The sequence below is a fragment of the Dasypus novemcinctus genome, chromosome 7 (assembly GCF_030445035.2).
Source record: "Dasypus novemcinctus isolate mDasNov1 chromosome 7, mDasNov1.1.hap2, whole genome shotgun sequence".
Classification (NCBI taxonomy): Eukaryota; Metazoa; Chordata; class Mammalia; order Cingulata; family Dasypodidae; genus Dasypus; species Dasypus novemcinctus.
Window position 1 is genome coordinate 1,457,054 of NC_080679.1, and position 17,273 is coordinate 1,474,326.

Here is a 17,273-nt window from a genome sequence, read left to right on the forward strand (position 1 = left end):
CTGCCCCATGACCTGCAGGGGCTCCTCACAAGGCCACGTTCCACAGGAGCCACACCCGCCTCCCCTCCCCATGGCCCTGCCTCCCCATGGCTTCCCCTCTGCATGGCCTCACCTCCCTATGGCCTCCCCTCCTGTGGCCTCTCCCCTGCGTGGCCTCCCCTCCCATGGCCTCCCCTCTGCGTGGCCTCCCCTCATGTGGCCTCCCCCCACATGGCCTCCTCTGTGTGGCCTCCCCTCCCCAGCCTCCTCCCCGTGGCCTTGCCCTTACTCAAGCTGCTGAAACACCCAGACCTTCCTGCCTCCACCTGCACACCACGCCCCATTTTCTTCTCAAGTCACAGCTGTGGAGGCGTCGCCTGTCCCTGCCACCCACGACTGCCGCCCCTTCCCTCGTCTTTGGAGCTGCTCCAAGAAGGCCCCTGTCAGCACCCAGCACCCCTCAGGCCCTCAGCAGCATGGGACGCGGCCCAGCGCTCACTCCTCACCTCACTGCCCCCCCCCCCCGACTGCCCTGGCCTGCTCGTCTCCTCCAGCCTCCCTCCCCCAGCGCCTCTGTGCGGCCCTCGCTCGCACCCCACACAGCCCTTGGCGGCTGCACCCCGCTCCTGCTGGCCTTCTCCAACCTGATGCCTGGGTCAGCGCCGGCTGCCCAGCCTCCCGAGAGGCCTGGCGGAACGCCCCGTGGAAGGCTCTGTGGCAGGCCCCGTGGACAGGCCCCATGGAAGGCTCCATGCACAGGCCCCGTGCATAGGCCCCGTGCACAGGCCCCGTGGAAGGCTCCGTGGAAGGCCCCATGCACAGGCCCCGTGGAAGGCTCTGTGGAAGGCCCCATGCACAGGCCCCGTGGAAGGCTCTGTGGAAGGCTCCGTGGAAGGCCCCATGCACAGGCCCCGTGGAAGGCTCTGTGGAAGGCCCCGTGCACAGGCCCCGTGCACAGGCCCCGTGCAGCACTCGTTTGCACTCGAAGCCGCTCTGCTTGGCTTGCGGGGCACCTCTCCCCTGTGGCTCTCAGCCTGCTCCTACCCTCCCAGGATGCCCCCTGGCCCATCTCCCAGGAGGCCCTGCTCTTTGAGGACACTTCCCAGCAGCCATGGGGCTCCCGCTCGCTCCCGGGGCCCCTTCACCACCGCGGGCAGATCACGGCCTGCACTGCCCGAACCCGCCACGCCCGCTGGCCTCACCCTGAAAACCCGCAGTGCCCTGTGGCCGCAAGGCCCACCCGCCCCACCTCTCCCACGGTGCCCCCTGCTCACCCCATCCGCCCCCTGAACCCCGGCTCTCCGCCGCCGGGTCGCGCGCACTCACGCGTGCGCGCCAGGAGCGCCGCGGGCCTGCTGATGTCGTTCTGGTTGTCTGCGTTGCGCTTGACCGAGAAGACCGAGATGTTGTAGGCCCTGCCGGCCGCCAGCGCGCGCAGCTGGTGCGACGCGCGGCTGCGGTCCACGAAGTCCGTGCGGCGGAAGGAGCCGTCCCGGGCGGCGTAGGTGACCGCGTAGCCGTCGATGAGCTCCTGGGCCGCCCGGCCGGCGGGCGCGCGCCACGAGATGGAGACCCCGCTCTCCCCCACCTGCTCCACCGTCAGGGCCGTGGGCGGGGAGAGCTCTGCAGGGTTTCGCGGCGAGGCAGGACGCGGTGGTCAGCGGCAGGGGGCCTCCCAGAGCCCCCGGCCGTCACTCCCCTGGCAGCGGGTACAGCCACCCTCCCCTCTCCCCGGCGAAGGGCCAGGAAGGGCCCGCGGGGTGCTCGCCCCAGGCGCTCCACCTCGCGCCTGTCCCCTGGGGTCTGCTCATGGGGGGGGGCACCTCACCTTTGGCGCAGTTCCTGCCTGTGTAGCCCACTTTGCAGGTGCAGGTGTGGGACCCGTTGCTCGCCAGGCAGTAGCCGCGACCCCCGCAGGGGCTGGAGAAGCAGGGGTCACTCACTGGGGGGGAGGAGGAGCAGTGAGGGCCGGCCGCGCATGGGGCCCCCCACCTGCGCCCTGGGCCCCGTGAGTCTGTGGGCTGCAGGTGTCTGCCTGGGGGCGCTGGTGAGCAGTGCCCTGGACCTGGTGGCGTCCAGCCGGCCCTCCCCGTGGCAGGGGCGGGGGCGGTGCTGGCGCCTGGCCTTCACCTCCAGCCGGGCCTCCCTGCCTCCCCCCAGGAGACCCAGAGCCGTGCCCTCCTCTGGGGGCGGGGCCTCTGCCTGGCGGGGGCGATTCGGGGCGGGGCGCCCACGGTGTGTGCTGTACATCGCCTTGTCCTGCGTTTTAACCGCTTTTGTTCCAGCCTTGGCTTTGGGGTCAGCGTGCCCTTCCCCCCCGCATCCCCACGCCCCGACCAAGGCAAGCGGCCCACCTTGGGGCCCTTCTCCCACCAGCCTCAGCTCCAGCGGGCGCCAGCCACGGGGCAGGGGGCGCGCGCGCAGGCGCTGGGGGGCTGTTGGAGAGGTGGGAGAAAGCCCCCATCTCCAGCAAGGAGCCGCCCCGGGGCCCAGCAGAGCCCCGAGGAGAAGCCCCCGGCCGGGGGCCCCGGGCGGACCTCGCGTCCCTACCTGTCTCGCAGTGGTAGCCGAAGAAGCCCTCGGGGCAGACGCACAGGTAGGCCCCGCCGCCGTCCTCGCACTCGCCCCCGTGCTGGCAGGGGCTGGAGGCGCAGGCGTCCACCTCTGGAGAACACCCAGGGCGCGCCTATCAGCCCCCCGCTGCCCGGCCGGGGGCGTCAGGGGAGGGAAGAGAGGAGAGCAGGAGGGAAGGGGGGGCGGCGGGCGGGCCCCCCGACCGGTCCCCAGGGAGCGGCAGTAGCCGCGCGTGCCCTCCCCGTGGATCAGGCACTGATTGGAAGCTCTGTGGGCGGGGGCGCCTGGGGGTGTCCGCGGTACAGGAGGGTTGGGGTCCACCGAGGGGAGCCCCTACCCGTTTCACAGTGGACCCCGAGGAAGCCTGCAGGGCACTGGCAGACGAAGGCCCCGGGGAGGTCCCTGCAGGAGCCCCCGTTCCGACAGGGCTGCGCGCGGCACTCGTCGGTCTCTGCGGAGACACGGGGCACAGGGCTGCAAGCGGCGCAGGGCTGCAAGCGGCGCGGGGCGCCCGCCACCCTCTGGACCTTCTCCCGCCGCAGCGTCTGGGTGGCCGATCCACCGTAGCCGGCCCAAAGCCCGCTGCCCCTGCTCTTCCCACGCCGGTACCCCCTGCCATCGGGCTGGACCTCGCCCTTCCTGGGGTGTCTGGTCTCAGGGCTTAGAGCCCCCCCCAAGCAAGAGGGCTGGTCCAGCCGGGCGCCCACAGGCCTGCCCTGGCCATGTCGCTCAAGCTCCAGGCCTGTCGCACTGCCCACCGCAGCGTGAGCCCCCAGCCAGCACAGGGGGCTGAGGCAGCAGTTTCTCAGCCTGACCCCAGCCTCCAGGAATGGGGCTGGGGGCTGGGGGCTGGGGGCTGGGGGAATTCTCCTGGATGTCGGGGTGGGGAGCAGCGGGGAGCAGGCCCCTGGGGCCCGGCCAGGGCCTGGAGCTGCGCTTACCCAGCTCACAGTGGGCGCCTTCGTACCCTTTGCTGCAGACACACTGGTAGCCCCCGACACGGTCCTGGCAGGAGCCCCCGTGCAGGCACGGCTGAGATCGGCACTCGTCAACTTCTGAGGGGAGCAGGGCCGGTATCAGGCACAGGAGGGACCCCAGAAGTGAAGAGCACACGATTATTAGAGGCATTGGCTTGGTGCTAAATTAAACGGCCCCGTTAGCTTTATTCTGGGGAGGCGGCTGGAGTGCCTGCAGACCAGGGCTGGACGTGCTTGGAGAAGGGGCAGGGCAGTGGAGCAAGGCTCAGTGCCCGCCTGTGTCCCTCTGAGAAATGACCTGGGAGGCTGATGATGATGTTGCAGGGCTCAGAAGCCACTCGGCAGTTTAATTCCAACAGATCTCAAGTGGACAGGCCTAGTAGCCTCTGAGGTTTGGCAGAAAATGTGTTATGCCCAATCTTGTCAATTCTATAAATAACAACTGTGTAAAAAAACCAATAAATCTGGGGAGGAGACTTTAACTTTAATAGAGTCACCAAAGGTTTGTATTTTTTTTTTAAACTGCAAGTTGAGCTCCTAAATTTAAAATGTTCAATTTAGAAAAGTTTTACTTTTAATACATAAATAAATGAATAAGTGCTGATGACATAATGACATCGGGGGCCCCACACTCCAACTGAGAACTAGAATGTCATCGACTCAAACGACCATCGGCTTCTCCCCATAACTCAGAATCCAAATTTTTATCGTTTCTTTGTCTTAAAATTTTAAAAAAAATTTTTTACATTGTCTAAACATCATGTGTTTTTTTTTTTTGCTGTTTATGAACTTTATTAACTGGGTGTCATATATGTTCTCTTTTCTTGCTCAATGTTAGGTTATTAAGATGCATTCATATTGTCATGGGTAGCTGTGGTTCATTCATTTTTCACTACTCTATAATATTCCATCATGTGACTTCTCCACACTTTATCTGTTCTTTCTTGGCTGATCTTTGGGTTAGTTCTAGACTTTTTGCTATTACAAAAAAATGTTGCTTTGTGTATTCTTTCAGATTTCCTGGTGCAAATAGCAAGTTTCTCTTGGGTTTATACCTTGAAGTAGAAGTTCTGGGACACAGGTTATTTGAATGATCAACTAGATAGGGAAATAACTTACCAAATTGTTTTACAAGTGGTTGTATCAATTTATACTCCTAGCAATTTACAAGAAATTCTGTTGATCCACATTCTTACCAATATATGGGCTTCTTAAACTTCTGATGTTTTGCCAACTAAATGTATTTTTGGCTTTTACATTAATGTCTATAACTCATTTCTAGCCAATTTTTATGTATGGTGTGTAGTAAGGGTTGAGATTTTTGTTTATTTGGTTCTAAATATATATCTAGTTGTTTCACTGGCTGTTTTCATTGGCTGAAAAGCCTATTCTTTCCCCACTGAGCTACGTTTGCACCTTTGCTGAAAAATCAATTGGCATGTATGTATAAGTCTATTTCCAGGCCCTCCATTCTGTCCCATTGAGCAACAGATCACTACACTTCTTCATCACTGTAGCTTTACAGTAAGTTTTGAAATCAGTTGTGTAAGTCCTGCAAAATTTTTACACTTTAAAAAATGGGGAGGAGGTGGTTATTCTAGGTTCTTTGCATTTCCATATACATCTTAGAATCAGCTTTTTAATTTCTACAAGTAAGTCTGCATGGCATTTAATCTATAGTTGATTTGGGGAGCATTAACATCTTTGCAATATTTAGTCTTCCAACTATGAATACAATAAATCTCTACATTTAGAAATCTTTAATTCTTCTAAGCAATGTTTTATGATTTTCAGTGTATTGGTCTTACACATGTTTTGTAAAATGTATCATGTTTTTTGCTGCTGTTTTAATTATTTCTGAGTATTCACTGCTGGAATATGGAAAGACAATTGGTTCTGTAGCTTGACCATGGATCCTGTGAACCAGCTGAATGCCCTTATTACTTCTTCAGCTTCTTTTGTATTCTCGTAGGGTCTTATATGTAGCATAGATTCTCATGCTACCTGTGAGAAAAGACAGTTGTACTTCTTCCTTTCCAATATATTTGCCTTTTATTTCCTTTTCTTGTCTTATTGCACTGCAGCTTGAGAACAATGCTGAGTAAATGTGGTGAAGTGGACATGCTTGCTTTGTTACTGATTACAGGGTGAAAGTGTTTGGTTTTTCATCATGAAGTATGATGTTAGCTTTACGTTTTTCATGCATGCCCCGTATCAGGCTGAGGAAATTCCCTTCTACTCTTGGTTTATTAGATTTTTTAATAATAGTTGAACTTTTGTAAAAGATTTCTCTTTATCTATTGAGATTATCATGTTTTTTCTCCTTTATCTCCTAATAAGGTGAATTACATTTATTGATTTTCAAATGTTTAAGCAACCTCTGTTTTTGAGATGAACTTTAGCTATGATGTGTTATCCTTTTTGTGTATTACTGGATTTCATTTAGTAATATTTTGTTAGGGAGTTTTGTGTCTTTGTTCATGAGGGATATTAGTCTATAGTTTCTTTTTTGTAATTCTGTCTGATTTTGGTATCAAGGCAATGATGGCCTTTAAATGAGTTGAGAAGTGTTCCTTCTTCCTGTATTTTCTAAAGGAATTTGTTTAGGGTTGGTATTAGTCTTTTTTTCTAAATGTCTGAGAGAATCCACTAGTGAAGCAATCTGATCTTGCCTTTCTTTTCTTTCTTTTTTTGCAGGAAGGTTTTAAATTACAAATTAACTTTCTTTAATAGCTATAGGACTATTCATATTTTCTATTTACTTTTCTGTTAGCTCTGATAATTTGTGTCTTTCAAGGTATTTATACTTTTCATTTAAATAAATTGGCCTGGAGTTGTTCATAAAGTCCCTTTATTATCCTATAAATGCTGGTAGGCTCAGTTTCATTCCAATATTGGTCATTTTCTTTTTTTCCTTGATAAGCCTAGATAGTGTTTTATCAATTTTATTGATTCTTTCAAGGAACTGGCTTTTGGTTTAGTTGATTTTCTCTGTATTTATCTTTGCTTTGCTTTTTCTTTTCTCATGGCATTATTTCAATAAATCATTATTTTAAACAGTGGAAAACCAAACCTGGTCCTCAGGCCATATTGCTGATCCCTGCCGTAAACCAAAACTGTAACGTTTACAAATTGATCTCTCAGTATGTATCTTTCTTATAATTACATTTTCTAATCATTTTTGCAAAAATATATATGCAATTGATTTTTGTTATATCCACTAATCATTTGCATTCTCTATTATTTTCAGTAATTTGCCTGTAGATTGTAGACAACCACATCGACTGCAAATACTGACATTTTACATTTCTCCCATCAAATTGTCATGACTTTAATTTCTTTTTCAAATTTTTCTCATTTTATTGCACTGGCTAGTTTCTCCAATACAATATTGCTTAGATTCATTGATAGTTTTGTTCCTAATGGTAAAGGGACTGTTTCCCTATTTGGGATGTTTGCTCTGGATTTGAGGAGAGGCATATGAAAGTGGCATCAAAGGCTAATTTCCTCCCTCCTTTCGGGAGATCAGCCTGTGGGTCGGGTCAGCAGGAGAGCGGCTTTTGGATTCCATGTGCCCCCTCCGCAGGAGACTCCCTGCTCTTCAGTTCTCTGGCCGCAGCCTGCATCCATCCTCTGTGGATCTCCGGAGAGCTGTGGACCCCGCCACGCCTGGCCTGCATGCACCTTTCTATGGGGTAAGGAGCACTTCTCTTTTTAAGGTTTTACCCCAACAAATCCTACTTTTACACCACATGATACTAGAGGTGTGTTGTGTTCCTTGTAGCTGGATAAGGGTAAGAATACTTCTAAACCTTGTTTGCTAAGTATTTATTTCATGAATGGGTATGAATTTTGCATTTATTGAGATTATATGCATTTTCTCCTTTAACTGGTTAGTGTAGCAGTAGATTTTTCTAACATCAAACTGTACTTGCAATCCACCTTGAAAATGATGTATATCATTTCTATATGTTGTTGGATTAAGTTGGGTAATATTTTATGATTTTTTAATCTATGCTCTCATTTTTAAATGAACCCCTTATGTTCTTTTCTTCTATTTTCTATATCTGTTTCTGGTATCAAGGCTATACTGGCCTCATAGACTATGTTGGCACATATTCTTTATTTTCTACTCTCTGAAGGAGTTTGTATAACTAGCCAGGATCTGTTTCTTGGCAGTTTGGTAGAATTTACCTAAAAACGCCTGGGCCTGGAATTTCTTTATGGGAAAATGTTTTAATTGATGCTTCAATTTCTTTAAATAGTTAAAAGATTATACAGGTGTTCTATTTTTCCTTGAGTCACATTTGGTAAGTTATATTTTTCTACAGATATTATGTCCATTCCTCCTAAGGTTTTTCATTTATTTATATAAAGCAGTTGATAGTATTTTCTTATTATCTTTTTGATCTCTGCTGTATCTATGGGTATGTCCTCTTTTGTATTTATAAAGATTTTTTATTTGTGCTCTTTATTTTTCTTTATTGGTTATTATAGAGGTTTGTTCATTTTATTAGGCTTTTCAAAGAACTAATTTTGGCCTTATCTTTTCTCTTGTATCTTTGATCCCTAGATCATTAATTATGGCTCTTACTCTTTTTTTTAAAAAAGATTTATTTCACGCCTCTTCCCCCGTCCCCCAATTGTCTGCTCTCTGTGTTCTTTTGTGACCGCTTCTATCCTTATCAGCGGCACTGGGAATCTGTGTTTCTTTTTGTTGTGTCATTTTGCTGTGTCAGCTCTCCATGCGTGTGGCACCATTCCTGGGCAGGCTGCACTTTTTTTCACGTGGGGCGGCTCTCCTTATGGGTGCACTCCTTGCGTGTGGGGCTCCCCTGTGCGGGGGACACCCCTGCGTGGCACGGCACTCCTTGCGCGCATCAGCACTGCGCATGGGCAGCTCCACACGGGTCAAGGAGGCCCGGGGCTTGAACCGCGGACCTCCCATGTGGTAGACGGACGCCCTAACCACTGGGCCAAGCCCGCTTCCCTGGCTCTTACTCTTATTGTCTCTTTCCTGTATATTTAATATTATTTGTTGTTCTTTTCCTAATGTCAGAAATCAGACATGTAGCTCATTTTGAGTTTTTTTCTTCTTTTACAACATGGGTGTTTAGAGCTATACAATTCCTGTGAAGAATTGCTTTTGCTGCATCACACACATTTTTGATATATAGTGTTCATTATTTTCAAAATATTAAAAATATTTTCAATGTTCATTATGATTTCCTTTGACCCATGGGTTCTTTAAAAATATCCAAAAGGGGGATTTAAAAATGTATCTTCCTTTTATTAATAACTTGTTTGTGTGCAAAGAATGAGGTCTGCACTCTTTTTTTTTAAAGGAAGCAGGCACTCAACCTCTTGAACGACATCCACTCCCCTTTTTAAAATGTGTGATCCAGGCAATTGTACTGTTTGTTGATTTTGGAGGGTTCCTTAATCTAACATTAACTGAGGGAGGTAGTTTGAAATTTTTCCGCATTGTGGTGTATTTGTCAATTCCTTCCTGGAGTGTATACATCTTTGCTCTATATTGAGACTATTGTCGTGGAGGCTTGCGTGTTTATAATGGCTATATGCCTTGGTGAGCTGAACCAGTTAACACTGGGAGGCACCCTCACCGTCCTTAATGAGGCATTTTGTCTTACCATCTGCCTTGCCTTGTAGTAATGTAGCTAGCTATACAGCTTTATTTTGGTGTGTATTTTCCCATACTTTTAGAATTTCCATGTCCATTGTTTTAGGAATGTCTCTCGTAAGAATATATGTTGTTTTGTTTCATAACAAATCTGGCAATCTCTTTCTTCTACCTGGAGACTGTAATCTGTCCATGCCTGTCTATATATTTTTAAATCATAATTCTTTTAAATTTTAACTTTTACCAATTTTTCTGCTTTCATTCTTTCTCCTTTATATAGTGACAAACTTCACCAAGGCATTTGATGATTCTCCTTCTTCTATCACTTACAAAATATGCTGAGTTTATTTATCTTATTAGAGTACTCCTCCCCCGCAAAGGGACCTTTTTATTACACACTCACACCAAATAACAACTGACTGGATAAAAATTTCTAGGTCTCTGTTTGTTTATTTAAACATCTATCCTGCTTGGGCTTTTCTAAGCTTCATGGGTCTGTGGGTTGACGTATTTCTCCAGTTTGGGGAAATGGAAATGCCGAGTATTTCCTCAGCCGCTCGTCTCCTCTCTTCTTGGGACTCCTCCAGTTACGTGTTTGTGTGAATCAGATTTTGTTCTAGGATTTTTTTCTTTTGTTGTATCCATTCTGTTATTAGGCCCATTCAATTTATTTTTCATTTCAGATACTGTATTTTCAGTTCTGGGATCTCTATTTTGTTATTTTTAAGTTTCCACTTCTCTGCTCAATTCTCAATTCTTTCACCCATTACCCTCCTCCTTTCCTCTATTCTCTTTAACCTATTTATAGTGACGAGTTTAAAGAGTTCTTGTCTTCTAATTCCAGCACCTGAGCAACCTGCAGGTCCTTTTCTAGTGACTGTTTTTTCTCTAGATCATGCATCTCAAACATGGTGTGTACAAGGATAGTAGGGATAGAAGCAGAAAACATCTACCCTTAGGAGGTGCATGCCGCCAGGGGGCTGGGTTGAGGAGCTGGTCTTTTCGAAAGCATCAGGAGTTGAGCTGGGCTGGGGCCGGGATGCACTTTTCGTCAGGCTCAGCTCAGGACTGGTTTTGATGCTTGAGGATTGGAACAGGCCTCCGCCTCCAGCTGGTCAGATGACGAACCCCCGTCTGCATCTCAGACCAGCCCTGGCTTCCCGTGCACTCAAAAAACCCCCTGTGGGGCAGATCTGGTGGGCTCTGCTGGGGACTGGCCCCGCCCCTGCTCTCCTGACTCCAGGCCAGAGGCTTGCCTGCAGCCATTGCCGTGGGCTGGACTTTCTCTCCCGTGGCAGGTTGCTCCCTGCCTGCCTGTGTTCTAAAGAAGGCGGCCCACAGTCTAGGACAGGTGTGTTCCATCCACTCCACCTAACATCTCTGCATCCTCAGCAATCGGAAAGGCCAAACGATATGATTGTATAGGTTAGCTCGTGTCTTCTTGATGTTACAGTGAGAGTGGTGGTATTTTGTAATGGTCTACATCCCAACCGAGTGTTACCCCTCGGTATTTTAAACTATTTAATTGGCTTCTTACATTCCACGTTGCTCTTGAAAAATTAATGTTTTTTTTCTGTCTCCTTTTACAAGTTTTCTGTTTGTGTCTGGCATTCTTATATTTTACTATGATATGTCCAGTGTTTGTATCCCCTTCCTTCAATTCAGCCTTCTAAGGGCGCTTTCAATCTGTGGTTGTTCATCTCTAATTCTGGGAATTTATCTTCACAGTTGTTAAAAAAAAATCATCCCATTTTTATTTTCTCTCCTTCTTGGACTCCTATTATCTCAATGTTGGCACTTCTACTTCTACCCTTCATAGCACCTACATTTTTTTCCCTTTCTGATTTATCTATTCTCCCCTGCTTCCTTCTGGGAAAGTTTCTCAAGCTGATCTTTCAACTCTCTAACTTATTTTTCAGGTGTTTCCATTTATCAAATTGTTTTTTCAACTTTTATATTTTTTAATCCCCATATACCCACTTTATTTTTTTAACAATTTATTGATCCTAATGCCATGTCTACTACTTTTGCATAGTTGTCAGCTTATTCTATATCCTTAGTCCATCTTCTATACTTCGTATTTTAATGGTGTAGGTTTTCCATACTTCATTATTATTATTTGAGGCTGCTGCGCTTCTCATGTGTCTTGTTACTTGGGTTTGTGGGCGCATATTCCCCGGGGATACTGACTCCTCATCTGGTACATGCTGGCGGAGAAATAGCCTTGGGAGGGGGCAGCCTCTTTGAGAGTAATCCCCAGGCCTGGGTGTGGAAATGGCCCAAGGAAAGGGAGGGGGCTTGGGGCAAGCTGGTCCCCCCTATTTTCCAGAACCCCTTGCCTGAGGAGGGCCCCCCTTGTGGACTGGGCTTTGCAGGGCATTGAGAAGCGAGTGACCGCTTAGTCGCCTCATCCATCTCTGCATGTGGCCGGCCCCTAAACCCTTGTTCCATGAGAAATGAATTATTGCCACAGATTTTCCGAGGAACATTTGGCAAGCTTTGGCGGTGCACCTGCAGCTGCTTTGGCTGCATCTCCAGGGGGCAGCACCGAGAAGGACCCTGCCTCCGGGCCATGCCCCCAGCCACACAGCGGGAGACTCTCCCGTGGCACAGTCTCGTCTGGGACCCGGGAGCTGAGGCTTTGCGGGGCAACCAGGGAGTCTCGCTCCCACGCAGGCCCTGATTCTGCAGGTCTGGGGGACAGGCAGGAGAAGGAGGTGGGGTCCCCAACTGCCATTTGATGACCCTCCCCTGGGACTACCTCAGCTGCTTCACATGCAGAGGGGGCATGTGGGTGCTTGGACCCCTGCTCTGGGCTGCTGTGAGGACAGGAGGCCCATGGGACCACTGAGTGACCCTCACTGGCCATTGCCACTGTGGCGACAGTGGCCTTGTGGACTGGGGTGGCTGGAGGGGGTGTGCCCCGTCCCCAAGGGCCCAAGGCTCACCGTGGCACTGGGGAGGCTTGCTCCAGGCCCCGTGGGGCTGGCAGACGCCGACGTGGCTGGCGGCAGTCAGGCTGTAGCCCTGGTCGCACGTGTACAGGGCCACGGAGCCCACCCGCGTGCCGTTGAAGCGCAGCGTGGCGTGCTTCACCTCCTCGGGGGGCCCGCAGTCCACCTCTGCAGGAACAGAGCTGGGCGTCCCCCTGCAGGGCTCCTCTTGCCCTGCCCCCCGCCAGACCCGGGCGCTCCCCACCTGCTCCTCCCACTAGCGAAGGGGCCTTGACCTCAGGGTACTGGCTGAGCTGCCGCCCACCCACCCTTCCTCCTTTCCCACTTGCCCCCTCGGTCCTCAGCCGAAATGCCAAATGCACGGCCCCACCTCCCCTCCCCCGCCCTGAGCAGACCCCTGTGCCCTCACCTGCCTGGCACCGGCGTCCCGCGTACCCTGCGCGGCAGCGGCAGGAGAAATCCGAGCCCCGGTCCTCGCAGGTGCCTCCGTTCAGACAGGGGCTCCGGAAACAGGGAGTGGGGGCTGCAAGGGAGGGGGACGGTCACCCCCTCGCAGAGCCCCCGGCAGCCTCCCCCCTCCAGGGGGGCGCGGGCGGCCCGCACAGGCCGGGCGGCGGCGCCCACCCCTCACCTATCTCGCAGTGCCGCCCGGAGAAGCCGGGCGGGCAGTCGCACTTGTATTTGCCGATGTAGTGGAAGCAGGTGCCGCCGTTGTGGCAGGGGCCCGAGGCGCACGAGTCGGGCTTCCCTGGAAGCAGAGCGCGCCCGCGGGGTCAGGGGTCGCGTGGACCCGCCGCCCCCACTCTGCAGCGCCCCGACGGTCGCCGAGCTGGGCGCCTTCCCGAAAAGCACGAGTCTTGGCGCCGGGTCGGGGGTCGAGGGTCGGAGGTCGGGTCAGGGCCTGGCTCCTTCCCCCCGCCCCCCACTCTCTCCGCGCTGGCTCCCACTGCCCCCACGCGCGCCTCCGGTTCTCAGCGCCTCGCCTCTCCCCCAACCCCGCGGGGCGCGCCGACCCCTTGCCCTCTCCCCCGCGCCCCCTCCGCCCCGAGCCGCACCGATCTCGCAGTGCCTCCCGGTGAAGCGGTAGGGGCAGCTGCAGTGGTACTCGCCGGCCGCCTCCTTGCACGTGCCCCCGTTCCGGCAGGGCCCCGAGCTGCACAGGCGCGGCCTGACTGCGGAGAGACGCGCGTGAGCGCCCCAGGCCGGCCCGCGGCTCCTCCGCCCGCGCTCTGGGCGCAGGGTGGGCGCTCACCGGCGGCGGGGAGCGCGGGGAACGCTGGGGTCAGGGGGTCGTGGGCGATGCTGCTTGGGGCTCTGTGCCCGCCGTGGCGCCGCTGCCTTTTCCCCGGTTCGTCCCATTTTCCTGCAGCCGCGCGGCCCTGGCGCCCCGCGGAAAGGTCTGAAGGCTGCGGGCAGCCCGGCAGCCCCCCTCCCTGAGAAACGGCCGCGTGAGCTCAGAACTCTCAGGCTCCGCGTCCTGAGTGGAGGAGGCCCCCCGCACCCCATGTGTCCCCAGTCCTGGAAGCAGCCCCCCTGCGCCCCCCTTTTGGGTCCAGCGCTGTCCCCACTGACAGCTCAGATGCCCCTCTGGAGAGGGGGCCCTGGGAGGTGGGGGGCAGCTCCTGGAGCTGGGGCCGGACCTCTGGGCACCTGCCCTGGGGAGGCGCTGGGGGCTCTGGGTGCGGTACCCTGGGGGCCCTGGTGTCCATACCCCACGAAGGGCCAGCGGGGGAGGGGCCAGAGCGGCCCCCAGGGGGTGCTGCCGCCAAGGCCTCCCAGCGGCCTTCCCCACCAGCTGCCGGACTGGGGAGGATCCTCCCGGGGACCTGCCCTTGGGGACGCGGTGAAGAGCAGGGGACGTGTCCTGGGACTTCCAGGCAGAGCCACGAGGTCTCAGTTTCCAGGCGAGCCCGGGGGTCAAGGAGGCGCTCGGCCACACGCCTCGGGGCGAGCACAGGGGCGCGAGTGGCCGTCCCCTAGCTGGGCTCAGGCGCGGCAGGCGCCTCTTGGCTCTGACGGGGATGGGGGTGTGGGGGCTGCCTGAGAGGCGTGGGGGTCGCTAATGAGAAGACGCAGCCCTGGGGATGGGGTGAGGGGGTGGGCGGGGGGAGCTATGCCTGTGGATTACCAGCGCAAGCACGTTTATATTCTTAAGAGACTAAATGCAAAAACGTCGACAATCTCCCATTGAATTTCAGATTTTACCAAGTCCTGGCAAGATAAAAAATAGGACTTGGAGTTGTCCTGGGCGGTGCTGCAGGGACAGATGCTGGACATTGTGTGTCCTGCCATGGCCCAGTGGGTGGCCTGGGGGAGTGTAGACTACAATGTAGGCCACTGTCCATGTGGCGCAGCGGTGCTCCAGAATGTATTCACCAGGTGCAGTGCACGTGCCACGATGACCGAGGAGGTTGTTGATGTGGCAGGAGTGGGGTGAGGGGGGGGATATGGGGACCTTATATTTTTTTAATGTCACATTTTTAAAAAAGAAAAAATCACTATTGATTATAGAGTATATCTTAAAAACAAACAAAACAATTCCACCCAACGATTCTAAAATCTCTCCGGCGTCTTCCCTGGGCCCAGGCTGGCCGCGCAGGTCAGCACCAACGCTGCGGAGGGCGAGGCGCTGGTGCCACACGGCAGCGCAGACGCGTGCCCAGGCCAGCTCCCCGGTGCTGGGCCGCCTACCTTTCTCGCAGTGCCGGCCGTGGAAGCCGCGCGGGCACTCGCACGTGTAGGAGTCCTCGTGGGCTTCGCAGGAGCCTCCGTTGAAGCAGGGGTCCGAGTCACAGGGCGACGGCAGGGCTGGGGGGCAGAGGGCGGCCTGAGCGCGCTGCCGCAGCCCGAGGCCGGCGCCAGCCCCGGGTCACCCCAACGCGGTGCGGGGCCAGGGCCCCTTAACCAGGCCGGGCTCCAAGGCCCCTGCCCGCCTTGCCCTTCCTCTCGCCTGGACCGGAAGTCCTGCTCCCTCTTCCCACGAGGCACAAGCGGCTTCCTTCAGCACCGTCCCCGTCCCTCCCCCAAGGACACCTTCCTCATGGCGCCGTCACGCACTATCTGGAACATTCGCGCAACAGCGGGTGTCTCCGCGTCACTGTTTAAGGGCACCCGGGTCAGGAAAGCCCCCGAGGGCGCTGCGCGCCTTGTAAGGCGCGTTTCCGTGGGAGCCGACGGGCGCGGGCAGCGCAGGCGGGGAGCCCGTCTTCAGGGGACGCTCGGGTGGGCTCGGGCCCCGGGGGCTCCCGGCCGGAGCAGGGGGGGCGGCCCCGCCCGCGAGCCCCCGGCGGCCGCCCCACTCACGGTGGCTGGCGTTTGGGTCGGTGTTGCAGACGCAGAGGTAGCTGCCGCCGTACTCCATGCAGTGGCCCCCGTCCGGGCACTGCGTGTTCATGTTGCAAGGCGTGGCCGTGACCTCTGCGGAGACAGGGCCCAGGCACCCCCTCGTGGCTTCCCGGGCGGCCCTCCCAGGACCCAGGCCGCCCCAGGGCGCCCTCCCGTGGGTCCGCGCGCAGCTCGCCACCCCTCCCTCGCTCGTCACGCCTGGGCGCTCCTCCACGGGGGACCCCCTGCCCGCCCCGCCACCTACCTAATTCACAGAGGAGCCCGAAGAAGCCGGGGGGGCACTGGCAGAGCGCGTCGGCGCCCAGGCACCGGCCCCCGTTGCGGCAGTCGCAGTCGGGGGAGAGCCCTGCCCGGGGAGGGGCGCTGAGCGCGGCCGCCTCCCTGGAAGCTGCGCGCTCGCACGCTCGCCGGTGCACACGCCTTCTCACACTCACCCGTCCACACCCGTCCACACGCTCACAGCCGTGCCCCCGTTCCCACCCAGGCCCGTGCACACCCACGCAGGCTCGTTCACCGCATTCTCACAGGCGTACACTCGCACACGCGCTCATTCACATCCACGCACATCTGCACACATTCTCACTCAGATGCACATCCACAATATGCTCTCGATTATACACACATCTACACTGTCACACATTCATACACACACCCACTCATTTACACACTTAGCCCCTTTGACACTCACATGCAGTTAAGCTTGGTCGTCACACACACGTGTGCACATCCGCACCCCGACACGCTCATGCTCACACGTCCCACTTGCACACTCGCACCTGCACTCACTCGCACATGCGCACTTTTACACTCGGTCACATGCACCCACGCACCACACACTTGCACACTCACCCTCTCCTTTGGTGTTGGCGTGCACGTGTGTCTTCCCTGCTGCGGGCACACGCACAGGGGCCCCGCCCCAGCCCTGGGCCGCGCCCCCTCCCGCAGCGCCCCGCCACCCCGGCCCACGCACTCTCCCTGCAGTCGCGGCCCGCGAAGCCTTCGGGGCACTCGCACACGTAGCCCTGCTCGGCGTCCACACAGGTGCCCCCGTTCTGGCAAGGGGCCGAGACGCAGACGTCGGGCTCTGGGTGGCTTCCTGAAAGAAAGACAGTGGTCCCCAGTGGCCCGCAGCACACGGCCTGGGCAGAGGGGCGCTGGCCCCTGCTCAGCCCCCACCACGCCCGGTCGGGTCGAACCTCCTTTCTCAGCGCCAAGGGGAATTTCAGCCGGAGGACTGTTTCCTGGATTTTCTAGCCGCCACTCCCTCTCTGGAGCTGGCGCCTCCCTGGCTCGCTCCTCGGAAGGGGGTGGGAAGAGGGGTAGGACGGGGCCTCCAGAGGGCGACCGTGCCCCTCCTGGGACCACCGCGCCCCTCCTGGGACCATCGCGCCCCTCCTGGGGACCACCGCGCCCCTCCTGGGACCACCGCGCCCCTCCTGGGGACCATCGCGCCCCTCCTGGGACCACCGCGCCCCTCCTGGGGACCACCGCGGTCCTCCTGGGACCACCGCGCCCCTCCTGGGGACCATCGCGCCCCTCCTGGGGACCATCGCGCCCCTCCTGTGGACCACCGCGCCCCTCCTGGGACCACCGCGCCCCTCCTGGGACCATCGCGCCCCTCCTGGGACCACCGCGCCCCTCCTGGGGACCACCGCGGTCCTCCTGGGACCACCGCGCCCCTCCTGGGGACCACCGCGGTCCTCCTGGGACCACCGCGCCCCTCCTGGGACCACCGCGGTCCTCCTGGGGACCACCGCGCCCCTCCTGGGACCACCGCGCCCCTCCTGTGGAGGCGGCCGCTGT

The 17,273-nt window shown here is 55.6% G+C and overlaps 1 protein-coding gene across 20 annotated transcripts in view; it reads right to left on the reverse strand.

Annotated features, from left to right (window-relative positions):
* SNED1 (sushi, nidogen and EGF like domains 1) overlaps window positions 1-17,273 on the reverse strand; it is a 139,427-nt gene that overhangs the window by 35,532 nt on the left and 86,622 nt on the right. For 18 of the 20 annotated variants that reach the window (XR_011649169.1, XR_011649170.1, XM_071216011.1 and 15 more), the window contains 13 exons: window positions 16,441-16,566; window positions 15,715-15,816; window positions 15,429-15,542; window positions 14,817-14,933; window positions 13,181-13,297; window positions 12,757-12,873; window positions 12,535-12,648; window positions 12,120-12,293; window positions 3,495-3,608; window positions 2,891-3,004; window positions 2,530-2,643; window positions 1,808-1,921; window positions 1,306-1,602 (listed from right to left, as the gene is read on the reverse strand). Coding sequence is in view for 18 of the 20 variants with exons in the window: in XM_071216011.1 (XP_071072112.1) it covers window positions 1,306-1,602; window positions 1,808-1,921; window positions 2,530-2,643; window positions 2,891-3,004; window positions 3,495-3,608; window positions 12,120-12,293; window positions 12,535-12,648; window positions 12,757-12,873; window positions 13,181-13,297; window positions 14,817-14,933; window positions 15,429-15,542; window positions 15,715-15,816; window positions 16,441-16,566 (1,734 nt within the window). In the remaining 2 variants the exon portion in view is untranslated. The remainder of the gene's footprint in view (window positions 1-1,305; window positions 1,603-1,807; window positions 1,922-2,529; window positions 2,644-2,890; window positions 3,005-3,494; window positions 3,609-12,119; window positions 12,294-12,534; window positions 12,649-12,756; window positions 12,874-13,180; window positions 13,298-14,816; window positions 14,934-15,428; window positions 15,543-15,714; window positions 15,817-16,440; window positions 16,567-17,273) is intronic. The other 2 variants (XM_058299740.2, XM_071216015.1) reach the window with 1 other exon arrangement.